Below are 24603 nucleotides of genomic sequence, written 5' to 3'. Positions count from 1 at the left end.
GTGTTGGGGGGGGTAATTTTGAGTTTCAGCTTTTTTTGTTTTTCACCACTTTCATCCCTGAATATGTCAATCGTGAGTCACTTTTGTGCGGATTAAAGTGACTAACTGGGACTCCTGTCTTGTTGCGAGAAAGAAACGAGAATCGTCCTCTGTTCTGTCACACAGCTCCAAACGTTGCGTGGCTCTCTGCCGAGTCAAGATAGAACGATAGAATCCAGTCTGAATTAATAACTTCAAAGCGAAACACCATTTTGTTTATTTTTATTTATGTCCAGAGATCAAGGATACAGTGACCAATTTCATATTTATTTACTTTAAGACTCAATGAAATACATAGAAAACCTGTAAAGCCTACTTTTAGTACAAAATTCACGAGGTATCGATAAGGGAATCGATAAGGAATCGGATCGATAAGCAGAATCGATAATGGCATCGATATCGATAAAATCTTATCAATACCCATCCCTAATTATCATTCATATTCTCTGAATAAATGGCCAAAAAAGCAAAAATTCTGCCAGGGTATGTAAACGTTTGAGCACAACTGTACATATGAGTTTCCTGGTCGTGGCGTTTGCGTCTCCACCCGCACGTCTTTCTCCCATGTCAGAAGCAGCTTTCTTCAAATGAACACTTTCAGACAAAGGGCGTTCCTGTTTGCTCTGTGATAACTGATGAGTAACTGGGTAAATATAGTCTTGTATTATGGGAGGGGTGAGCTAACCATGAAGTCAGTGAAATGTTTTTCATTAATAAAAAACAGCAGCAGATGAGTGTATTACAATACCATCATTTTAGTAGCTTGTACCGACTATTAACAAATTCTTCTATTACATGCAGATTTTAAAAAAGACAAAATTGGCAAATTTTTTTTACAAAAATAAAATTGCACCGTTTGTATGTTTTACGTACAGTGCATCTGGAAAGTATTGACAGGATTTCACTTTTCCACATAATATGTTATGGCCTCAATCCAAAATAGAGTAAAAAAATTTTTTTTCCCCTCCTTGTACTCACAAGACGCCATAACATGAAAAAAGTTTATTGGAAATTTTTTGCAAATTTTATTAATAATAATAAAAAAAAAAACTAAGAAATCACATGTACATAAGTATTCACAACCTTTGCTCAATACTTTGTTGATGCACCTTTGTCAGCAATTGCAACCTAAAGTCTTCTTGATTATGATGCCACAAGCTTGGTGCACCTATCTTTGGGTGGTTTTGCCCATTCCTCTTTGTAGCACCTCTCAAGTTCAATCAGATTCAGGTCCGGGCTCTGGCCGTCACCCCAGTCTGAGGTCAGAAGCGCTCTGGAGCAGGTTTTCATCCAGGATGTTTCTGTACATTGCTGCCTTCATCTTGATCTCAATCCTGACTAGTCTCCCCATTCCTGCTGTTTGAAAAACATCCCACAGCATGATGCTGCCAATGCCATGCTTCATTGTAGGGAAGGTGCCTGGTTTCCTCCAAACATGATGCCTGGCATTCACACCACAGAGTTCATTCTTTGTCTCATCACACCAGAGAATTTTGTTTCTCATGGTCTGAGACTCCTTCTGGTGCCTTATGGCAAACTCCATGTGCCTTTTACTAAGGAGTGGCTTCCGTCTGTCCATTCTACCATACAGGCCTGTTTGGTGGATTGCTGGAGAGATGGTTGTCCTTCAGAAAGGTTCTCCTCTCTCCACAGAGGAATGCTGGAACTCTGACAAAGTGACCATCATGTGTCCTGGTGGATCTGAACTTCTTCCATTTACGTATGATGGAGGCTACTGTGCTCAATGGGACCTTCAAAGCAGCAGAAATGTTTCTGTACCCTTTTCCAGATTTGTGCCTCAAGACAATTCTGTCTTGGAAGTCTACAGACAATTCCTTTGACTTCATGCTTGGTTTGTGCTCTGAAATGGGGCTGCCATGACTAGTCGACTAGTCACGACAACGTCGACTATTGAAACCATCGACAACTAATTTAGCAGTCGACGAGTCATTTGCTTTGAACCTTGAATCAGTGAAGCTGTGCTACGATCCGCTGCTTCGTTGGATCTTTGCTTCCCTCCTCTTCAGAAGTAGCTACTCCGTTTCTTATCCCCTCTCAAAGTAGGGATGGGACCAATCCGATCCCGGATCATTATTGGGTTCTGATACCGACGTAATTCACATATCGGAAAATACCAATTCAACTCGCGGCATTTTCGGATACCGGAGAAGAACCCCTGTGAATCCTCTCAACTGCTGTTGTTTGCTCTCTGCTTGTTTACTGATGAGTGGGAGGAGGGGAGGTTTTTCTGAAGCCGGGCTGTTTGAGGGAGCTCTCTTCCTCCGTGTTCTAGCTGCGGTTAGCGGCAAATTTCTGTCCGGCTCTCGGCTTCAAATTGTCTGTTCATTGAGCACGGATTTTCTGAAAAATTAACTGAATTGTTGCTAAAAATATGTGCTAAAAAGTTAGCCGTTTCACTGTCCCGAGGCTGTAAAACACCAGCTCAGCATGCAGCCAAGGAGGAGAAGCTGACCAGAGATTCTGTCTGCTGAAAGGGGAAAAAGTCTCCATTAAAATCGTTTTATCCATTGAAATCGTGAGCGTCGATGATGATACTTATTTTATAGTTGAAAGGCTTTGTGTTTTCCAAAAGTTTGAAGGTTGTGCAGCACTTAAACAGCGAGAGAGGAAGAAAAAGAGAGAGACGGAGGGAAAGAGAAAGCGAGAAACGGTGAGCGAGAGATGGACAGAAAGGGAGAGACAGAGAGAGGGAGACAGGCAGAGCGAAAGAAAGGGAGGGAGACAGACAAAGAGTGAGATGGAGAGAGAGAATGCTGTCTTTTCTCTTTAAGTCTATAAAATAAGGCTATAAAAGTCTATAAAATAGAAGTACTTAATTCTTTCATGAAAACATCAAATCTAGGCTTTGGTCTTAGATGCACCTTCTGGCAAATTGTAGCTCAATTTTCAGGTCTGCTTTGTAAGAAAATCCTCATATAAAAATAATAATATTAAAGCAAACAGAGCTCTGGTATCGGATTGGAAAAGTATCGGTTTCGGCAGATATCCAAATTCAGGTATAGGGATCGGATCGGAAGAGAAAAATTGTGGATCGTGCATCCCTATCTCAAAGCCATTAAAATATGTCAATCATGAGTCAGTTTTGTGTGGATTAAAATGACTAACTGGGACTCCTGTGTTGTTGTGAGAAAGAAACGCGAATCGTTCTCCGAATCGTCCTCTGTTGCTCCAAACGCTGCGCCGCCGAGTCAAGTTAGAAAGATAGAGTCTGCTCGGAATTAATAACTTCAAAGCGAATTGCCATTTAAATCAAATGACACCTCTTCCCAAATATTGTAATACAAACAATAAACTGCAATCGATCAAAATGTTTTTGTTTTTTTTTTCCCTCCCAAAATGAGACGTCCTGGCTGATGTGTAGCAGCTCAAGACTGTGTGGCTGCAGACCTGCAGACTCCAGAAGACAGCTGAGCTTAGCTCAGACGTATGTAGAGACATCCATGCCGTTAATGTCAGAAAGGAAATGCTTTTGACAAAAACTACAGATTTTTTTTTTCTATTTATGTCCAGAAATCAAGTCCATGTAGAGTTTATGTCCAGAGTTCAAGGATCCTGTGACCAATTTCATATTTATTTATTTTAAGACTCAATCAAATGTTGACATAGAAAACCTGTAAAGTCTATCTGTAGCACACAGAAAATTCACAGGAGGTATCGATAAGGGAATCGATAAGTAATCGGATTGATAAGCGGAATCGATAATCGTATCAATATCGATAAAAGGTGGTGAGCTGCAATTTACATATTATCTGACTAGTCGACTAATCGCAAAAATAATAGTTGGCTAGTGAACTGTCAAAATAGTCGTTTGTGGCAGCTCTACTCTGAAATGCATGGTCAACTGTGGGACCTTATACAGTAGTGTTCAGAATAATAGTAGTGCTATGTGACTAAAAAGATTAATCCAGGTTTTTACTATATTTCTTATTGTTACATGGGAAACAAGGTACCAGTAAATTCAGTAGATTCTCACAAATCCAACAAGACCAAGCATTCATGATATGCACACTCTTAAGGCTATGAAATTGGGCTGTTAGTAAAAAAAAGTAGAAAAGGGGGTGTTCACAATAATAGTAGTGTGGCATTCAGTCAGTGAGTTCGTCAGTTTTGTGGAACAAACAGGTGTGAATCAGGTGTCCCCTATTTAAGGATGAAGCCAGCACCTGTTGAACTGCTTTTCTCTTTGAAAGCCTGAGGAAAATGGGACGTTCAAGACATTGTTCAGAAGAACAGCATAGTTTGATTAAAAAGTTGATTGGAGAGGGGAAAACGTATACGCAGGTGCAAAAAATTATAGGCTGTTCATCTACAATGATCTCCAATGCTTTAAAATGGCAAAAAAAAAAAAGAGATGCATGGAAGAAAATGGAAAACAACCATCAAAATGGATAGAAGAATAACCAGAATGGCAAAGGCTCACCCATTGATCAGCTCCAGGATGATCAAAGACAGTCTGGAGTTACCTGTAAGTGCTGTGACAGTTAGAAGACGCCTGTGTGAAGCTAATTTATTTGCAAGAATAAACGCAAGTGTGCATATCATGAATGCTTGGTCTTGTTGGATTTGTGAGAATCTACTGAATCTACTGATACCTTGTTTCCCATGTAACAATAAGAAATATATTCAAAACCTTGATTAATCTTTTTAGTCACGTAGCACTACAATTATTCAGAACACTACTGTAAATACCAGACATACTGGTTTACTGGTTACTACTGTTCCTCTCGTCCTGTTACTCCTCCTCCGCCTTAGTGAGGAGTTGTACATTCTGATGGCCTGAGGGACAAAGGAGTTTCTCAGTCCGTTGGTGCTGCGCTTGGGAATTCAGCAGCTGCATGCTTCTGAGGCTGTACTCAGCAGCCGTCCACATCATAAATGTCGGCACTAGGCTATCCCATTTCAAAGGCTGCTTGTAAAGCAGCCAACATAAGCAGCCTTCTTTCCCCTGAAAATGAGGAATTCACTGCTTTAAAGTTTCTCATGATCCCTCTGGCAGCCCCAGTTCCAGTGTTTCAAAACCATGTAAACAATGGCTGGCTGGCGAGGATGTGGATGGCGCCAATTCAGCGAATTCTTGAGTGACTATGATGATGACTCGATGAATCACCGGCCTCGGAGGATGTTCATTCAGTTGTTTAATTTTGTAGAAAAAAAGCAGATCAGACATGACACAAAACTAAAGTCATTTCAAATGGCAACTTTCTGGCTTTAAGAAACACTATAAGAAATCAAGAAAAAATATGGACTCACTCAATTCTGAGGAATAAATTATGGAATCACCCTGTAAATTTTCATCCCCAAAACTAACACCTGCATCAAATCAGATCTGCTCGTTAGTCTGCATCTAAAAAGGAATGATCACACCTTGGAGAGCTGTTGCACCAAGTGAACTGACATGAATCATGGCTCCAACACGAGAGATGTCAATTGAAACAAAGGAGAGGATTATCAAACTCTTAAGAGGGTAAATCATCACGCAATGTTGCAAAAGATGTTGGTTGTTCACAGTCAGCTGTGTCTAAACTCTGGACCAAATACAAACATGGGAAGGTTGTTAAAGGCAAACATACTTTTGGGGGTCACACACTCATACAGTTGGGGGGGTCACACTCTCGTCAGAGAGCTGCGTGTCGTCAGAGAGCTGCGTGTCGTCAGAGCGAGCTGCAAAAAGTTTGTACCTGAGTTTTCAGAGGTGGTGTTTGTAGTTGCCATCTGCCACGCCGGTGTTTGCCAACCCGGACAGTGGGAATACCACCTCAACCGGCAACTTAGCCCCGCGACTGGACAGCAACAACGTCCGAGGCCCGCTCAACGTGGTGAATTCACTGAGGCCGCGCGCTGCGTTATTAAAGCCGCGCGTCACGAGTGCCGCTTCCCCGAGGCCTCGTGCAGCCACCGTGGATCCATCAGCGCAGAAACACCGAGGCCGCGCGGCACCAGCGCACTGCAGATCCATCCCGGTGACAAACAACGCAGGCTGTTAACATCGGCGATCGTCAAGCTGCTCATAAGCCGACCATGGGGCCTAAGAAGGTTCTGACAGCGGAGGAAGGTGACGATATTAAAAAATCTCTGTACTTTCTATCAGAGGAGATTTCTGTTGTGAAGCAGCAACAGAAATCAATCATGGATCTGGTGGAGGAGGTGAAGGCATTACGGCTCCAGAATGCCGAGAAAGACCGGCGTCTGGTGCAGCTGGAAAATAGAGTGGCTGAATTGGAGCAGTACACCAGAATTAACGACGTCATCATCACAGGTCTTCACATCAAACCACGGTCCTACGCACGGGCGGTAACAGATGAGAGCGGAGGGGAGCCCAGTGAACAGGAGGTCAGCTCTGTGGAAAACCAGGTTGCTGATTTCCTCCTATCTAAAGTTATAGAAATGGATTTAAATAACATTGAAGTGTGCCACCCTCTGCCCCGGAGAAATGACGGTGATAAACGAACCGTCATCATGAGATTCATCAACAGAAAACACAAAACAGCACTGTTAAAACAAGGAAGAAAACTGAAAGGGACAAACGTATTCATCAATGAACATCTCACCAAACGGAATGCTGACATCGCCAGGAAAGCACGCTTCTTAAAGAAACAGGGAAATATCCAGCACACATGGACTTCAAACTGTAAAATATTCATCAAACTGAACGGATCACCTGAACAAGCAAAGGTTATGGCAATAAGGAACATCGAGGAGCTGGACAAATATGAACAATAGGTATGAGGACTCAAACACATCACAGCACCATGATGCAGACTGGAGCAACCCACTCATCCACATCATCTACACCCGGAGACGAGAGAGACATAATGACTAAGGATAATGATCTGTTTATTTCAGCCCAGGAGCTCTGTTTAGATACATTTAATTATAATAACTCTGCTAACCACCCCTTCGAATCTGAAAATGATCCTGATACCTTTTTCAGTGAGAATATTGTGAGACAGTGCAAATATTTTACAGAAGAACAATTCAAAAATTATAAAATCAATGATGAAGATTTTTCAATTATACATTTCAACAGCAGAAGTCTTTCTCGTATTCTGTCCACTATTAATGATTGTTTGAAAACATCCAAAAAACGTTTTTCAGTTATTGCAATTTCAGAAACATGGTTAAATGAGGATAATAAAGATCTGGTATATCTTGATGGTTATGAATTGTTCCTGGTTAATAGGCAGACGAGAAGGGGCGGAGGCATTGCATTGTTTGTAAGGTCAGATTATAACTGTAAACTCATTAACAACATGTCATTTACAGTGGACAACATCATGGAATGTGTTACCATAGAAATTACATCTATAAACTCCAAAAACATAGTTGTTAGTTGCATTTACAGAGCTCCTGGGACAAATATTGACACCTTTGAAGACATTATCTTAGGAATGTACAACAAAATCAACAGAAATAAGCATTTATTTGTCTGTGGAGATTTCAATATAGATTTTTTTAAACCCTCACAATCATCCACAAATTACCTCATTTATAAACACCTTGTACTGTTTAGGACTGTTTCCAACCATCATTCATCCTAGCAGAATAACTATGGATACAACAACTCTCATTGACAATATTTTAACTAACGTTATATCCGGTAATCTTAGTGGGGGACTACTGGTCAGTGATATCAGTGATCACTTGCCAGTTTTCTCAGTCTTTGCATTGGAGGGTTGTTGTATGTATCGAAGCAATATCAAATTCATGAGTAGAAAAGTAACACCTGAAACAATTGATAATTTAAGGGAGGATTTATCAAGTCAGAATTGGTCGGATGTTTTTGTTGATGATGTTGACAGGTCATATGATGCTTTCATTTCCATTTTTTCCAGTTTGTATAATAAACACTGTCCATTTGTTGACAAAATATATAGAAATCAATATAGCAACAAACCATGGATAACTAAGGGACTTCAGAGGGCATGTAAAAAGAAAAACGTACTATATAAACAATTCATAAAACTACGAACTAAGGAAGCTGAAAGTAAGTATAAAACATATAAGAATAAGTTAATCAATATCATGAGACTCAGTAAAAAAATATATTATAATGAGTTACTTGTCAAAAATAGAAATAACATCAAAAACACATGGAACATATTAAATGAAATAGTAAAAAAGAATAGAGTAACTAGAGATTATCCTTCATTTTTTCAAATAGAGTAACTAGAGATTATCCTTCATTTTTTCAGAGTAACAACTACATCACGATTGATAACGACGAGTCTATTGCTGAACACTTTAATGAATACTTCGTTAATGTGGGTAAAAATCTTGCCAGTAAAATTGACTCATCAACTAATAACTTCTGGGTAAATAATTCAACGTTTAACAAATCTGTTTTAATGTTCATTGGTGGTACTCATGAAAGGGAAATACTTGATCTGGTTCATGGTTCAAAAAGTAAGAAATCGACTGATTTTAATAATTTGGATATGGCTTTATTAAAAAAAGTTATTGATTGTATAGTAAAACCGTTCAATTATATTTGCAATATGTCACTAAGTACTGGTAAATTTCCTCCTCAAATGAAAATAGCCAAAGTAATTCCTCTGTTTAAAACTGGTGACAAACACACATTTTCTAATTATAGACCTATATCAGTCCTGCCACAATTTTCCAAAATTTTGGAAAAAATATTTGCTAAAAGATTAAATGATTATTTACTGAAGCATAACATCATTTGTGAAGAACAATATGGATTCAGAAGGTCTCGAACTACATCACATGCTTTGATGGACTTTGTGGAAAGTATAGCAACTGCAATTGACAATAACCAATACACAATAGGTGTTTTTTTTTTTTTTTGATTTACAGAAAGCGTTTGACACAATTAACCATGGAATACTATTAAGTAAACTGCAGAAATATGGAATCAGAGGTCTGGCATATGAATGGATAGCTAGTTATTTACAAGGCAGATTTCAGTATGTTCAATAATACAAATTCTGAACTCAGGGATGTCACATGTGGGGTGCCGCAGGGCTCAGTGCTGGGTCCTTTGTTGTTTATAATCTATATAAATGATATAAGTTGGGTGTCGAGTTCACTGAGATGTGTCCTTTTTGCGGATGATACAACTGTGTTCTGTAGCGGTGAAAATCTTGAACAGCTTCTGGACATAGTGGAGAAAGAACTGGAAAAATTTAAGGTTTGGTTTGACGCTAATAAGTTGTCACTCAACCTTGGGAAAACTAAATGTATTATATTTGGAAATAAACAGGCACCCAAATGTAAAAATTGAACTATAAACAATAAGGAAATTGAGTTAGTAACAGAGAATAAATTTTTAGGTGTTATAATTGATAATAAACTTAGCTGGAAACCACATATAAATTATGTGAAATCAAAATTGTCAAAAACTATAGCCATTTTGTATAAAGCCAAAGACCTACTGCCGCAAGAAGGGTTACTTACTTTATATCATTCTCTGATGGTACCATATATGACATATTGTGTTGAGTCATGGGGAAACACTTACAAATCAAATACCAATCCAATATTCCTTTTGCAAAAACGAGCCATACGAATCATCTGCAATAAACAATATCGTGAACCAACTCATTCTCTATTTGTGTCTTTAAATTTATTAAAATTCATTGATTTGGTCGATAACATTACAATTCAAACTTTATTTCGAGCGAAAAACCAAGCCTTACCGAGACATGTCCAGAGTCTGTTCCGATTGAGGGAATCCAGATATAGTTTAAGAGGTTGTGCAATTTTTATGAAACCACCAGTAAGAACAAATGTAAAGGGTTTTTGTGTGTCTGTGGTTGGGGTGAGGAAATGGAACAAATGTTCAACAGAGGTTAGAATGAGTAGTACCTTAGTGAGATTTAAGAAACTACTCAAAAAGAACATTATGTCTAAGTATCATAAAGAAGCAAATATAATTTGATTTATATGGAATGTTCAATTTATAAGTGGGACTTATTGTATATTTCAATGTGTGGGTATGTATATGCGTATGTAGATATATAGATATGGGTAGGTGTATATGTACGAGGGCTGTCAATAAAGTTACGGTCCTTTTTATTTTTTTCAAAAACTATATGGATTTCATTCATATGTTTTTACGTCAGACATGCTTGAACCCTCGTGAGCATGCGTGAGTTTTTCCACGCCTGTCGGTGACGTCATTCGCCTGTGAGCACTCCTTGTGGGAGGAGTCGTCCAGCCCCTCGTCGGAATTCCTTTGTCTGAGAAGTTGCTGAGAGACTGGTGCGTTGTTTGATCAAAATTTTTTCTAAACCTGTGAGACACATCGAAGTGGACACGGTTCGAAAAATTAAGCTGGTTTTCAGTGAAAATTTTAACGGCTGATGAGAGATTTTGAGGTGATTCTGTCGCTTTAAGGACTTTTCACGGTGCGAGACGTCGCGCAGCGCTCTCAGGCAGCGTCATCAGCCTGTTCAAGCTGAAAACCTCCACATTTCAGGCTCTATTGATCCAGGACGTCGTGAGAGAACAGAGAAGTTTCAGAAGAAGTCAGTTTCAGCATTTTATCCGGATATTCCACTGTTAAAGGAGATTTTTTTAATGAAAGACGTGCGGACGGGTCCGCGCGTCGGGACGCAGCCGCCGCGACGCTCCGCCACAGGAAAAACACCTCTGTTGAAAGCCTTAAGGACAAGTTGGAACATGTCCTGCCTGTTAAACAATTTCTCATATACTCACTCCACTGAAAGCCATCAAAAGCCGCCTGGATTTTACAAATGGTTATCAACACGGAGGTGTTTTTCCTGTGCCGCCGCACCGCGTCGGCTGCGTCCCGACGCGCGGATCCGTCCGCACGTCTTTCATTAAAAAAATCTCCTTTAACAGTGGAATATCCGGATAAAATGCTGAAAACCGACTTCTTCTGAAACTTCTCTGTTCTCTCACGACGTCCTGGATCAATAGAGCCTGAAATGTGGAGGTTTTCAGCTTGAAACAGGCTGATGACGTCTCGCACCGTGAAAAGTCCTTAAAGCGACAGAATCACCTCAAAATCTCTCATCAGCTGTTAAAATTTTCACTGAAAACCAGCTTAATTTTTCGAACCGTGTCCACTTCGATGTGTCTCACAGGTTTAGAAAAAATTTTGATCAAACAACGCGCCAGTCTCTCAGCAACTTCTCAGACAAAGGAATTCCGACGAGGGGCTGGACGACTCCTCCCACAAGGAGTGCTCACAGGCGAATGACGTCACCAACAGGCGTGGAAAAACTCACGCATGCGCACGAGGGTTCAAGCATGTCTGACGTAAAAACATATGAATGAAATCCATATAGTTTTTGAAAAAATAAAAAGGACCGTTACTTTATTGACAGCCCTCGTATATAAGTGACTGTGTATATGTATGTATATATTTATGTTTGTAAAGTATATACGTATGTATATAGGTATATATGGCACAGCCCAAGCAGAGGGTCACCCCCAAGAGCCTGGTCTGCTTGAGGTTTCTTCTTTATAGGGAGTTTTTCCTCACCACAGTTGCCTAGTGCTTGCTCTGGGGGTTGGTAAGGTTAGCCTTTACTGGCGTAAAGTGCCTTGATTCGACTTTCTTGTGATCTGGTACTATATAAATATAATTATAAGTGAATAGTATATTGATGTGTATGTCTGTGTGTTGACATGTAGTAGTGAATTTATATTTATGTAAATATGACTGATTAGAATTGTTGGACTTGTACTAGCAGGGGTTGGCGCTAATAAGCTTTGCTTCAGCCCACACCCTTTCGGACTCACTAGTTTTGTCTGTGTTTGTTTGTGGAATTGTTCTTTTTTTTTTTCTATTTGAATATTTTGTGTGCCGAATAAAAAACTTTGTCACTTGTCACATACTGGTAGACCAAGGAAGACATCAAAGCGTCAAGACAGAAAACTTAAAGCAATATGTCTCAAAAATCGAAAATGCACAACAAATGAGGAACGAATGGGAGGAAACTGGAGTCAACGTCTGTGACCGAACTGTAAGAAAATGTCTAAAGGAAATGGGATTTACATACAGAAAAGCTAAACGAAAGCCATCATTAACACCTAAACAGAAAAAAACAAGGTTACAATGGGCTAAGGAAAAGCAATCGTGGACTGTGGATGACTGGATGAAAGTCATATTCAGTGATGAATCTCGAATCTGCATTGGGCAAGGTGATGATGCTGGAACTTTTGTTTGGTGCCGTTCCAATGAGATTTCTAAAGATGACTGCCTGAAGAGAACATGTAAATTTCCACAGTCGTTGATGATATGGGGCTGCATGTCAGGTAAAGGCACTGGGGAGATGGCTGTCATTACATCATCAATAAATGCACAAGTTTACGTTGATATTTTCAACACTTTTCTTATCCCATCAAGTGAAAGGATGTTTGGGGATGATGAAATCATTTTTCAAGATGATAATGCATCTTGCCATAAAGCAAAAATTGTGAAAACATTCCTTGCAAAAAGACACATAGGGTCAATGTCATGGCCTGCAAATAGTCCGGATCTTAATCCAATTGAAAATCTTTGGTGGAAGTTGAAGAAAATGGTCCATGACAAGGCTCCAACCTGCAAAGCTGATCTGGCAACAGAAATCAGAGAAAGTTGGAGCCAGATTGATGAAGAGTACTGTTTGTCACTCATTAAGTCCATGCCTCAGAGACTGCAAGCTGTTATAAAAGCCAGAGGTGGTACAACAAAATACTAGTGATGTGTTGGAGCGTTTTGTTTTTCATGATTCCATAATTTTTTCCTCAGAATTGAGTGATTCCATATTTTTTCTCTCTGCTTGGTCTAAAAAAGTAACCGTTACTGACTGCCACAATTTTTTTTCCTGATTTCTTATAGTGTTTCTTAAAGCCAGAAAGTTGCCATTTGAAATGACTTTAGTTTTGTGTCATGTCTGTGATCTGCTTTTTTTCTACAAAATTAAACAACTGAATGAACATTTCTGTATTCACAAAGATCATGTGGTTTGAAGTATGTCACGCTTCGCAGAAGTACTTGATATAGAAAGGAGAAGAATGACAGTGACACAGGTGAAATGCAGCATGACTGTAACTACAGGAACTGTTCTTTCTGTAATAGGCTTCCCCCCCAAGTGACCCTTAACTCAAATAAACAGGTTCAGAAAATGGGTGGATGGATGGAAGCATGATTTTTACTGCATGGGAACCTAGGTTTGGCTGACTCTGGGTCAACCATGTCCCTGGGAGTTCATACATTCTTTAGTGGTGACTGTGCACCAAAGCTGTACTTCAATTCCAGAACTATGGGTCAAGTTGTAGTGCAAACAAATTTGGAAACGTGGAGAAAAATAGGATAAGATGTGCCTGTACTTTTTAATTCCTATGCTAGTCACTCATCAAAGTATGTTTTTTCATTTAAAATCACTCACCAGTGCACATGCTTGCATACATTTTTTTTTAAGTTGATACCTCATAAACATTTATACCCATTTCCTTATCCAGTTATTCAAATATTTACTTGAGCAGTTGTTGAGCTAGGCATCTCTGCATCCACATTGTTTCAGAAATTGGCTTGAATTTTATCAGTCTTCCACCCACTAGGGCTCTATACTCACTATATCATACTGTCAACAATAATAACTTTTTTTATGTGATTTTAAAAAACAGTATTGTATAACAATATAACTAACTGGGTTTCCGTTATGGATTAGGAGTAGCAAGATGGTGCCATTATGTTTGGCAAGTCACCCGCTCTGCTTTTTCTTGATTGTTTTACTGTTTTGGTTTAGTTGGCAATGTTTCTCCTCTCCTGGTTTATAACATCAAGCATTACTGCACCTGGAACCATCTGCTGCAGTTTTTCTTGGTATCATTGTGGAGAAATGAGTGCATGTCTCCCCATTTGTCACCTGTGCTGCTGTGTGGCAGACGGAGGGTAGGGGAGGGACTTGTTATCTTGTAAGGATATAAGTGCCACACCTGGAATATGGCATGTAAGACTGCAGACCTTTGGTTCTGGAAGGCTTAAAAATCCACTCACTATCAGGTCCAGGCTGACTGACCTTTAAAGTGTGACGGACCACAGCCGACTACATACAGATTCTGCTTTGTGTGCAGCTCAAACCTGCCCTTGGTAAAACTGACTAAGTAGCCTAGTAGCAAGAGTGGCACTGCCTGAAGGTGGATTTGGAATGAGCACAGAGGCACTGGCTGCCTACAATGTTGTTTGACTGGGGCCCAGACTTAAAACCTTCAGACAGCCAAATCTGATAGTTGTAAAACTGATTTCCTATCAGCAGTGACATTACTTTTGGACTTACTAACATCAGATCTTTGTCCAAATTTCTGCTGCTCAATTATCTGGTGTTAAACCATGGCTTAGATATGTTGGAGTTGTGTGAAACCTGGTTGAGGCCTGGTGTTATCATTGAGGTATCACCCCTGGATTTGTGAACACCCATGTTGCTCAGAAATCAAGATTAGGTGAAGAAATGGCTCTACTATATATGTCAAATTCTAGATTATATTAACACTGTAGCGAAATGAGAGCATTTCCATTGAGCGATGCAATGTGACTGCAGGACGTTGACCTCCGCGTAACTGTTATTTCACCGAAGCTTTCCAGGAATTGTAATTCCAGAATTAATTATTGCAAAATATTGCCGTGTGTGTTGCTTTTTTTGGTTTTTGTTTTGTTTTAAGAAATGAATGCGTTTCCATTGTGTATTTTTAGTCAGATTGAAAATACACAATGGAATTAGATTGTGCAATTTGCATTTACGGGTGATTCTTAGACTACAGGCACTTTTATGTCCCTTGATCATATTTTATGAAAAAAAGAAAAAAGGGGAAATTTCACACTTTTATAGTTATCTTTACAATGAAAGTGTTTTAAGAAATTTGTCCTAGTAGTCTATGATGGCTTTTTCACCTTTTTTCAGCATCATTATATGCAAATATTGCTGTTTTGTGCTTGTCCCACACCCAGACTTACGATCTTCAATGATAAAAATGAATAGTAAACAAACGTTTTTTTCTAATGTTTTAAAATATGTCTGAATAAAATATCAGTAAAATAATCAAAACATAATTGGGGTATTCAATGTCATACAACTGTTGTGATTTTTTTTAAACGAAATGTAGTTGTCCCACACTATTGCTGTAATTTCCACCACAACAATAATGTCCCTTTTTAAAAAGTTTGTATGAAAGATTGTGTGGGTAGTTTCTATGGAGATAAACAGTAACAGAGCACATGTATATAGCGCCAAATCACAACAAACAGTTGCCCCAAGGCGCTTTATATTGTAAGGCAATGGTGTGGTGGAAATTAAATTTACAAGGCCAATAGTGCCTGTAGTTAAAGAATCACCCTTACATTCCTTAGTGCCCACATTGACACAAGCCTGTTCACGTCTGAAAGTGAGAACAGTGTGTCACCACGTCACTAATTTTAAAAATAATGCAAAATACTCTCGGCCATATGAGCGTTGTGTTCTTTATCATTTGCAGTTGTTTTATTTAATGACTAAGATATTGTCTTATGTGCAATTTGTACATGTTTAATAAAATCTCTATCAATCAAAAACAGTATTTACATTTTAGCGACATCTGCAGGTGGCCTTACGTGTTTATGTACATGAGCTTTTGACAAGAACAGAAGTTGGACAAATCATATTTGTAGTTCACACTCTGTTCATTTGCAGGTATTAATGAGACAAATTTAACTCCATAGGAAGTTAGCTTTGAGCTAGCAAAAGTTAGCGTGCACGCTGACCTCTGTGATTTCACTCCAGAGGTGTCATTAGGTTCCAAAAACTGCATTTTCAGTTTTAGAAGTGTTTATTTTTCACTGACTTTTACATAATATATGACAAAGAGGATATATTTACACACAAACGAAACAGAGTTTTGCAGCTAGCTAAACCAGCCTGTGATGTCATCACGTTAACATTGGTGAAATGTCTTCTGAATCTCTTCAGAGGTGTTATTACATTCCAAAAACAGCGTTTTCAGTTTAGGAAGTGCTTATTTCTCACTAGCTTTTACATAAGATATGCTTATTTCTCACTAGTTTTTACATAAAATATGAGAAACATGATATATTAACACATAAATGAAGCGACTTTAGACAGACCAGCCACTGATGTCACAGTGCCGCTGTACTCTGTTTGGCTGTCACCCCCGCCACTCAAAAAAAAGAAAAGAAACAGAATGTGACTTTTTAACCTCTTAAAATAGGTCAAAGTTAGCCATCTTGGAACTTGTCCAAGGTCTGTGTCCCAAGAATGTTCCATGTGAATTTGAAAACTCTGGCAGTAATAGAACTGGACTTATGCTGAACACAGACAGATAGACGCAAAGCCTTCACAATACCCAATGGCCATATTTTTAAACTTAAGCTGACAGTTTGGACTTTTAAGAATAGCTCACCGTTTTTGACATTTTTAACTGTTGTGACACTGCGTAAATGCTTGCAGAAAAGAATCACACCCTTGTTGAATGTCCACAGAGGCAATTGGAATTGTGCTTTGTTTTTTGACTCTTTAGCTGCAGATACTCTGAAGCAGTTTTTCCGTTTAGTGTTTTTTGGTCCTGTTGCTTAGAAATGTGGGATGTGATGTCATGGCAGTATGAGGTGGGGCTGGTTAAATTCTTTCTCTGTGTGTGTGTGTGTGTGTGTGTGTGTGTGTGTGTGTGTGTGTGTGTGTGTGTGTGTGTGTGTGTGTGTGTGTGTGTGTGTGTGTGTGTGTGTGTGTGTGTGTGTGTGTGTGTGTGTGTGTGTGTGTGTTCATTTCCCTGACAGCCACAGTGAAAGTGGACTTTTTAAGGTATTTTATGATGTTTGAATGATGGGTCAAGAAGCAGTTATATTGCATGCTTGGAATCATAACTACAACAATGAAATGATTATTTGCCAGCTTGAGTCATTTTTCTTAAATCTTAAATTTCTCACAGTTCAACTTCATAAATGTGAATATTTTCTGGTTTCTGACAGTAAAGTGAATATATTTGTTTTGTGGACAAAATAAGACCTTTGAGAACGTCATGTTCTGCTTTGGAAAACATTATTATCCAAAACATTTGTTAGGGCGGGGACCCTTTTATTAAAGCATCCATGTCTGAGAAACTAAAGCATATCAGGCCATGAATCTTGAACACTAGTTTTTGGGTACAAGGATTATGTCAGTTGGAAAATTTTCACAAATTTTGTTCCTATGTCATGGAATTGCTTTTCCATAAAGTTTATAGCATGAGCATTTGAGAACCGGGGACACACATTGACCCAGTTTTAAGAACATTCTTTTGTTATGTAAGCCGGCTGTGCAGCTGTTCAAAGCCTTCACTTTCATATTTTCCATCACATGATGCATCACAGCTTTTCAGAAACTCCTTAGCTATATTGTAATGTCAGAAGGTGGCATGATGTCGTCATGTTAAAATAGACAGGGATGTCTGAAACATGTCACCTAGTAAGTAGCATGTGTGTGTTTTAAGCCACCTTAAGTAAATGGATTGCATTTACTTAAGGTGCGCTTTTCCATCTGAATCAGAAGCTCAAAGTGATTTCCACTGATGCCTCACATTCACTCATTCACACAGCAATATCAGGGTGCTGCCATGCAAGGTGCTCAACCGCACATGATATATATATATAGATATATAGATATAGATATTATGTGCGGTTGAGCACTCAACAAAAATATAAACGCAACACTTTTGGTTTTGCTCCCATTTTGTATGAGATGAACTCAAAGATCTAAATCTTTTTCCACATACACAATATCACCATTTCTCTCAAATATTGTTCACAAACCAGTCTAAATCTGTGATAGTGAGCACTTCTCCTTTGCTGAGATAATCCATCCCACCTCACAGGTGTGCCATATCAAGATGCTGATTAGACACCATGATTAGTGCACAGGTGTGCCTTAGACTGCCCACAATAAAAGGCCACTCTGAAAGGTGCAGTTTTATCACACAGCACAATGCCACAGATGTCGCAAGATTTGAGGGAGCGTGCAGTTGGCATGCTGACAGCAGGAATGTCAACCAGAGCTGTTGCTCGTGTATTGAATGTTCATGTCTCTACCATAAGCCGTCTCCAAAGGCGTTTCAGAGAATTTGGCAGTACATCCAACCAGCCTCACAACCGCAGACCACGTGTAACCACACCAGCCCAGGACCTCCACATCCAGCATGTTCACCTCCAAGATCGTCTGAGACCAGCCACTCGGACAGCTGCTGAAACAATCGGTTTGCATAACAAAAGAATTTCTGCACAAACTGTCAGAAACCGTCTCAGGGAAGCTCATCTGCATGCTCGTCGTCCTCATCGGGGTCTCGACCTGACTCCAGTTCGTCGTCGTAACCGACTTGAGTGGGCAAATGCTCATATTCGCTGGTGTTTGGCACGTTGGAGAGGTGTTCTCTTCACGGATGATGCGAAGGAGATGTGTTGCACTGCATGAGGCAAATGGTGGTCACACCAGATACTGACTGGTATCCCCCCCCCCCAATAAAACAAAACTGCACCTTTCAGAGTGGCCTTTTATTGTGGGCAGTCTAAGGCACACCTGTGCACTAATCATGGTGTCTAATCAGCATCTTGGTATGGCACACCTGTGAGGTGGGATGGATTATCTCAGCAAAGGAGAAGTGCTCACTATCACAGATTTCGACTGGTTTGTGAACATTACTTGAGGGAAATGGTGATATTGTGTATGTGGAAAAAGTTTTAGATCTTTGAGTTCATCTCATACAAAATGGGAGCAAAACCAAAAGTGTTGCATTTATATTTTTGTTGAGTGTGTGTATATATATATATATATATATATATATATATATATATATATATATATATATATATATATATATATATATATATAGAGGTCTGTTAGAAAAGTATCCGACCTTATTATTTTTTTCAGAAACCATATGGATTTGAATCACGTGTGATTGCGTCAGCCAAGCTTGAACCCTCGTGCGCATGCGTGAGTTTTTTCATGCCTGTCGGTTGCTTCATTCGCCTGTGAGCAGGCTTTGAGTGAGGTGTGGTCCACCCCTCTCGTCTATTTTTTTTTATTGCGAATAAATGTCTGAATGATGCAGCAAAGATCCAAATCAATTTTTTTCCAGAAACTGTAAGAGACCTCCAGGTGGACACCGTTCGAAACATTAATATGGCTTTCAGGGACGATTTTATAGGGATTAAACAGATTACGGGGTGTTACTGCCCCTTTAAGGATGGCCCACAACTGCTGAGAGTGCAGTGCGCTCCCAGCGTCGATGGACAGGCTGACACCCCGCACAAACAATCAGATCATTTCCAACGTGAAAGCTTTGTTGATCCGGGACCTCGTCTGACTTTCACAAAAAGGCAGAAGATGTGGACATCAGCACTTTTTCCGGCACATTCCACATTACAGGAGTTTTTTTTTTTTTTTTTATGGAAAAAGAAGCCGAGAGACGCGCCACGGAGCCGTTCATTACGCGGGACAAAACCACCTCGGTGTTGGTCTCACAGGACGGCTTAAAGGTGGATTTCAGACGGATTCCGGTTGCTTTCCAGCCGTGTGAATATCCGATTGTGATTGTGCATGAGCTGAACATGCCAGAACATGTCCCGTGAGGCTTCATCACGGTGTTTCTTTTCGCCATGCAGCTCCGCCGTGACGCACGGAATTCCTCCTCCTTTGTTCCTCTTTCCATGACAAAAACTCCTGTAACAGTGGAATGTGTCGTTCATTTCTAAACTGGACGCTGTCTTGATCCGGTATGTCCTCTGACTAGCACAGGAATTGTGAAAAGCCGTGGACATCAGCACTTTTTCCGGCACATTAAGACAGACATGCGGAGGAGTTCGGCGCGTCGTGGTGCAGCCGCTCGGCGCAAAGAAACGCCGTGATGAAGCCTCACAGGACATGTTGGGGCTTGTCCAGCTCAAGCTCAATTTCTCGGATATTCACACGACAGAAAAGCAACCGGAATCCGTCTGAAAGCCGTCCTGAGAGACCAACACCGAGGTGGATTTGTGCCGCGTCAAGAGTGGCACGGTGGCGCGTCCCTCGGCGTCTTTTTCCATGAAAAAAAAAAACTCCTGTAACGGTGGAATGTGCCGGAAAAAGTGCTGATGTCCATGTCTTTTCACAATGCCGCTTAACCACTAGACCAACGCCTCCCCTTTGTTCTTTCTCTCAGCTCAGTCTCTCCTTGCATAGGTTGGAAGTAAAACTGCCAGCAGGTTACGGTGCAGATGCTAAGAACTCGGTTGACCTTTGTTTTCTTTCCCTCTTCACAGGTGACATGTCCAGGCCAGACTACCCTCCGGGGTACGGTGAGTCTCGAGGCCCGCTGTATAACCCTCAGGGGGGAAACTTCCCACCACCTCCTGCCTATGGCTTCCCTGCATATGGTGGACCTCAGCCAGGCCAGCCCTCTGCTCCTTACCCCACTGGACCATACCCAGGACAACAATACCCCCCTGGATATCCAGGAGGTGGTTACCCTCCTCAGCTTCCCATGCCACCAGTCATCCCACCGACCATACCAACAGATGTCCTAAGCTCTAGTAAGCCTTTTTTATTAATTTATTGTGTTGATAAACAACATAGTTCTTTGTTCAGATTGCAATAATTAACTGGAGCACCGTGCTCATAGAGCTCAAACCTCTGCCAACACTAGTTTCCAATTCCACAAATTTTTACATTGGAAAAATTTTCAGTCAGAATCCTGTTAAGAAGCAACTTATCATAAGATAAATTAGATTTTGATCAAATGTCAGGAGTATGTCATTTAGTTCATGCACTTGAATTGAAGGAGGGTTTTTTGCTGGGGGGGGGGGGGGGGGTAACTTTTTCAGTTTCTGAATCTTTTTTTTGCTGGGGTTTTTTTTTTTTTTTTTTTTTTTTTTTTCCAGTTTCTGAATTTTTTTTTTTCCTCTCTCTCTCGAGATAATTTTCACAGACCATTGGTTATCTCTGCTATGCACAATTTGTCATTTCTTTTGGCACTTGGTTTTCAACTGATAACTGGAAGATAAACAATCAGGCATAAAATTGGAACCTCCATCTAATTTTGGTGGTGTAAGTAAATCCATAACAGAAAAGTGATTGAGGCACTTTTGATTGCGATATAATGCAAAATGTACACCAAATGGGCTTTTCAATATTAAATTCAAATGTCCACAAAATCCACAATTTGGATCAGATCTGGATCAAACTTTGTCAGGTGATAGTGAGTTCCAGTCTGCACCTCACTTTCAAATATGAGAGGGATTGAGACATGTTTGATAAAGCTATAATGTAAAATATACATTAAATGGGGTTTTAATGTTAAATTAAAAAATCTGTACTATGGATCAGATCCGGATCGAACTTTGTCAGTTGATAAAGGATACCATTCTACATAACTTTCAAATATGAAAGAAATTCAATCTTTCTTTGCCAGTTACGAAGTTTTGAAAATTAGTTCAGTGTTAAAGGATAGGAATATTTTTTTTTAATTTTCCAAAGTTTTTCCTGACTTTGACCTATGACCTAGAAAATTTAATCAGTTCTTGCTTATCATGATATGAATCCTCTGTATTAAAAAATAATAATAATAATAATAATAATATATGAACAATTTTGTGTTACAGGCTGTTCACAAACAAACAGTGGCAAAAACATAACAGCTGCCCAGTTTCGTTGCAGGAGGTAAAAATTAATTAAAAATTCACTGAGGGAGAGCTCAATAAGGCAGAATTTAGAACCACTTATGTCTGTCTTTATCAGAGCTACATCTTCCAAATAAAACAGTGAATTTTCCTTCGTATTTGGTACTAACGGTGAGTGATGCCTGGGTGTGAGATCTCATAGACGTATGTGATTGGTTCACCTCTGACAGTCCAGGTTTGTAGACAATAGGTCATTCGATTCAACAGTGTAATGGTTTGAGAATTTAATAAAATCAGTGAATTCATATACATGTGTAGATGGTGGTCTCTACTTTTAAATGGACTGCATTTATATAGTGCTTTTCCATCTGTATCAGACGCTCAAAGCACTTTACAGTAATGCCTCACATTCACCCCGATGTCAGGGTGCTGCCATACAAGGCACTCACTACACACCGGGAGCAATAGGGGATTAAAGGCCTTGCCCAAGGGCCCTTAGTGATTTTCCAGTGAGGCGGGGATTTGAACCCATGATCTTCTGGACTCAAGCCCAACACCTTAACCACTAGACTATCACCTCCCCTAAGACTATCACTTTTGCATGACATGAATCCCTGCTGGTAACAATTGTATGAATTAACTGACATAATCGGGGTATCCCAAGTCTTGTGGACAAAATAACATTGTTTTGAAGGGTGAAGTTGATGTATATTTTACTTATAACCTAATTTTGGTATCCAGTGCATCCAGGTCAGCATTTTATCCGGATATTCCACTGTTAAAGGAGATTTTTTTAATGAAAGACGTGCGGACGGGTCCGCGCGTCGGGACGTAGCCGACGCGGTGCGGCGGCACAGGAAAAACACCTCCGTGTTGATAACCATTTGTAAAATCCAGGCGGCTTTTGATGGCTTTCAGTGGAGTGAGTATATGAGAAATTGTTTAACAGCAGGACATGTTCCAACTTGTCCTTAAGGCTTTCAACAGAGGTGTTTTTCCTATGGCGGAGCGTCGCGTGCCGACGCGCGGACCCGTCCGCACGTCTTTCATTAAAAAAATCTCCTTTAGCAGTGGAATATCCGGATAAAATGCTGAAACCGACTTCTTCTGAAACTTCTCTGTTCTCTCACGACGTCCTGGATCAATAGAGCCTGAAATGTGGAGGTTTTCAGCTTGAACAGGCTGACGACGGCGGCTGAGAGCGCTGAGCGACGTCTCGCACCGTGGGAAGTCCTTAAAGCGACAGAATCACCTCAAAATCTCTCATCAGCCGTTAAAATTTTCACTGAAAACCAGCTTAATTTTTCGAACCGTGTCCACTTCGATGTGTCTCACAGGTTTAGAAAAAATTTTGATCAAACAACGCGCCAGTCTCTCAGCAACTTCTCAGACAAAGGAATTCCGACGAGGGGCTGGACGACTCCTCCCACAAGGAGTGCTCACAGGCGAATGACGTCACCGACAGGCGTGGAAAAACTCACGCATGCGCACGAGGGTTCAAGCATGTCTGACGTAAAAACATATGAATGAAATCCATATAGTTTTTGAAAAAAATAAAAAGGACCGTTACTTTATTGACAGCCCTCGTACAAGTACGGGCATTCGTTGTCGTCCGCAACAAAAATAGCCAAAAATGACAAAGGTCCCAGTATGAATTACAGATATATTAATAATGTATAGCAAATATATGATGAACAATCACGGTTGTATAACGCATGTAGTGAGGAAACGGATCCGACACATTGCGATTATCACGGCAGTATTACGGGTGTATTATGAATACATCGCACACGTGTTGCACACTCAGGCCGTCGGCATCACTATTCACACCAACAGTACAGCCTCTGGAGCAATAGCTGGACTTGGACAAGTTGATTGGCGTAAACAAGCAGTGAACAGGGTGAGTGTGACGTCAGCAGATCGCATCAGAGCACAGCTCGTCTGAACAATTATAACAAGAAGTTAAATCTGTTATAAACATAGGAATGAATACTGTGACAGCTGCAGACAAGAAGGAAAAAACACGCAACTGTAGTTTGTCCAGTAGCACAGTATGGTCTGTAGTATCAAATGCTTTCTGTAAATAATAAAAAAAAAAACAACAGTATATTGCTTATTTTCAATTGCATTTTTAATCTGTTCAACAAAATCAATTACAGCCAATGAAATAGTGTGTTTTTGTTTGTTTGTTTTTTTTATATATATAAACCATATTGCTGTTCGCTAAGTATGTGATGTTTAGTTATGAAATGATATAACCTCTTTAAAAATACCTTTTCCAAAATTTTGGAAAATTGTGGCAGGGGTGAGATTGGCCTATAATTTGAGAAGACATGTTTGTCACCAGATTTAAACAGCGGTATCACTTTAGCCAATTTTATTTTGAAAGGAAATTTCCCAGTCATCCGTGACAAGTTACAAATATGTGTGAAAGGTTTAACAATACAGTCAGTAATATTTTTAATCAAAAACGTATCAAAATGTTTGCTATCAGTTGAGTTTATGAACAATGTCAGTTATTTCATAGTCATCACTTTCTTTAATGAACATTGAATCCTGAATTTTATTAATTGTTTTACGGTAATCCAAAGAGCGCACTCCAGAAGATACAATTGAATCAGCTAAATTTTTACCCACATTTACAAAGTAATCATTAAAGTAATCTGCTATAGTTTTTTGCTCCTTAACTGTACCAGTACTTGTGTAAAAAAAAAAAAAAGGCCAGGATATTCTTTAACACCTTTTCTCTTATTTATGATTTCATTTGAAATCTTCCAAGTACCCTTAATGTTTGTTTTATTTTTTTCAATAAATCACTATAATACTGCTTTTTACAAGATTGCATAATGTTAGTTTATTTTTATATGCCTTATATCTTTTCTCAGCATCAAATGTTCTTAGTTTTAAGAACTGCTTGTAGAGGGAAATGACACTTTTTACATGCATTTTGC

General features: G+C 39.7%; 1 protein-coding gene across 3 annotated transcripts in view; it reads left to right on the top strand.

The window, feature by feature from the left end:
* Window positions 1-24603, top strand: part of tmbim1a (transmembrane BAX inhibitor motif containing 1a) — a 50989-nt gene that overhangs the window by 13154 nt on the left and 13232 nt on the right. Inside the window, exons 1-2 of one of the 3 annotated variants that reach the window (XM_034183256.1) lie at window positions 7104-7108; window positions 20297-20566. In XM_034183256.1, the coding sequence (XP_034039147.1) occupies window positions 20302-20566 (265 nt within the window). In that variant the 5' untranslated portion in view covers window positions 7104-7108; window positions 20297-20301. Of the gene's footprint in view, window positions 1-7103; window positions 7109-20294; window positions 20567-24603 lie in introns of those variants that run through there. The other 2 variants (XM_034183257.1, XM_034183255.1) reach the window with 2 other exon arrangements.

This window comes from Thalassophryne amazonica, chromosome 12, assembly GCF_902500255.1.
Source record: "Thalassophryne amazonica chromosome 12, fThaAma1.1, whole genome shotgun sequence".
NCBI lineage: Eukaryota > Metazoa > Chordata > Actinopteri > Batrachoidiformes > Batrachoididae > Thalassophryne > Thalassophryne amazonica.
This window is presented reverse-complemented; position numbering and strand designations above follow the sequence as displayed.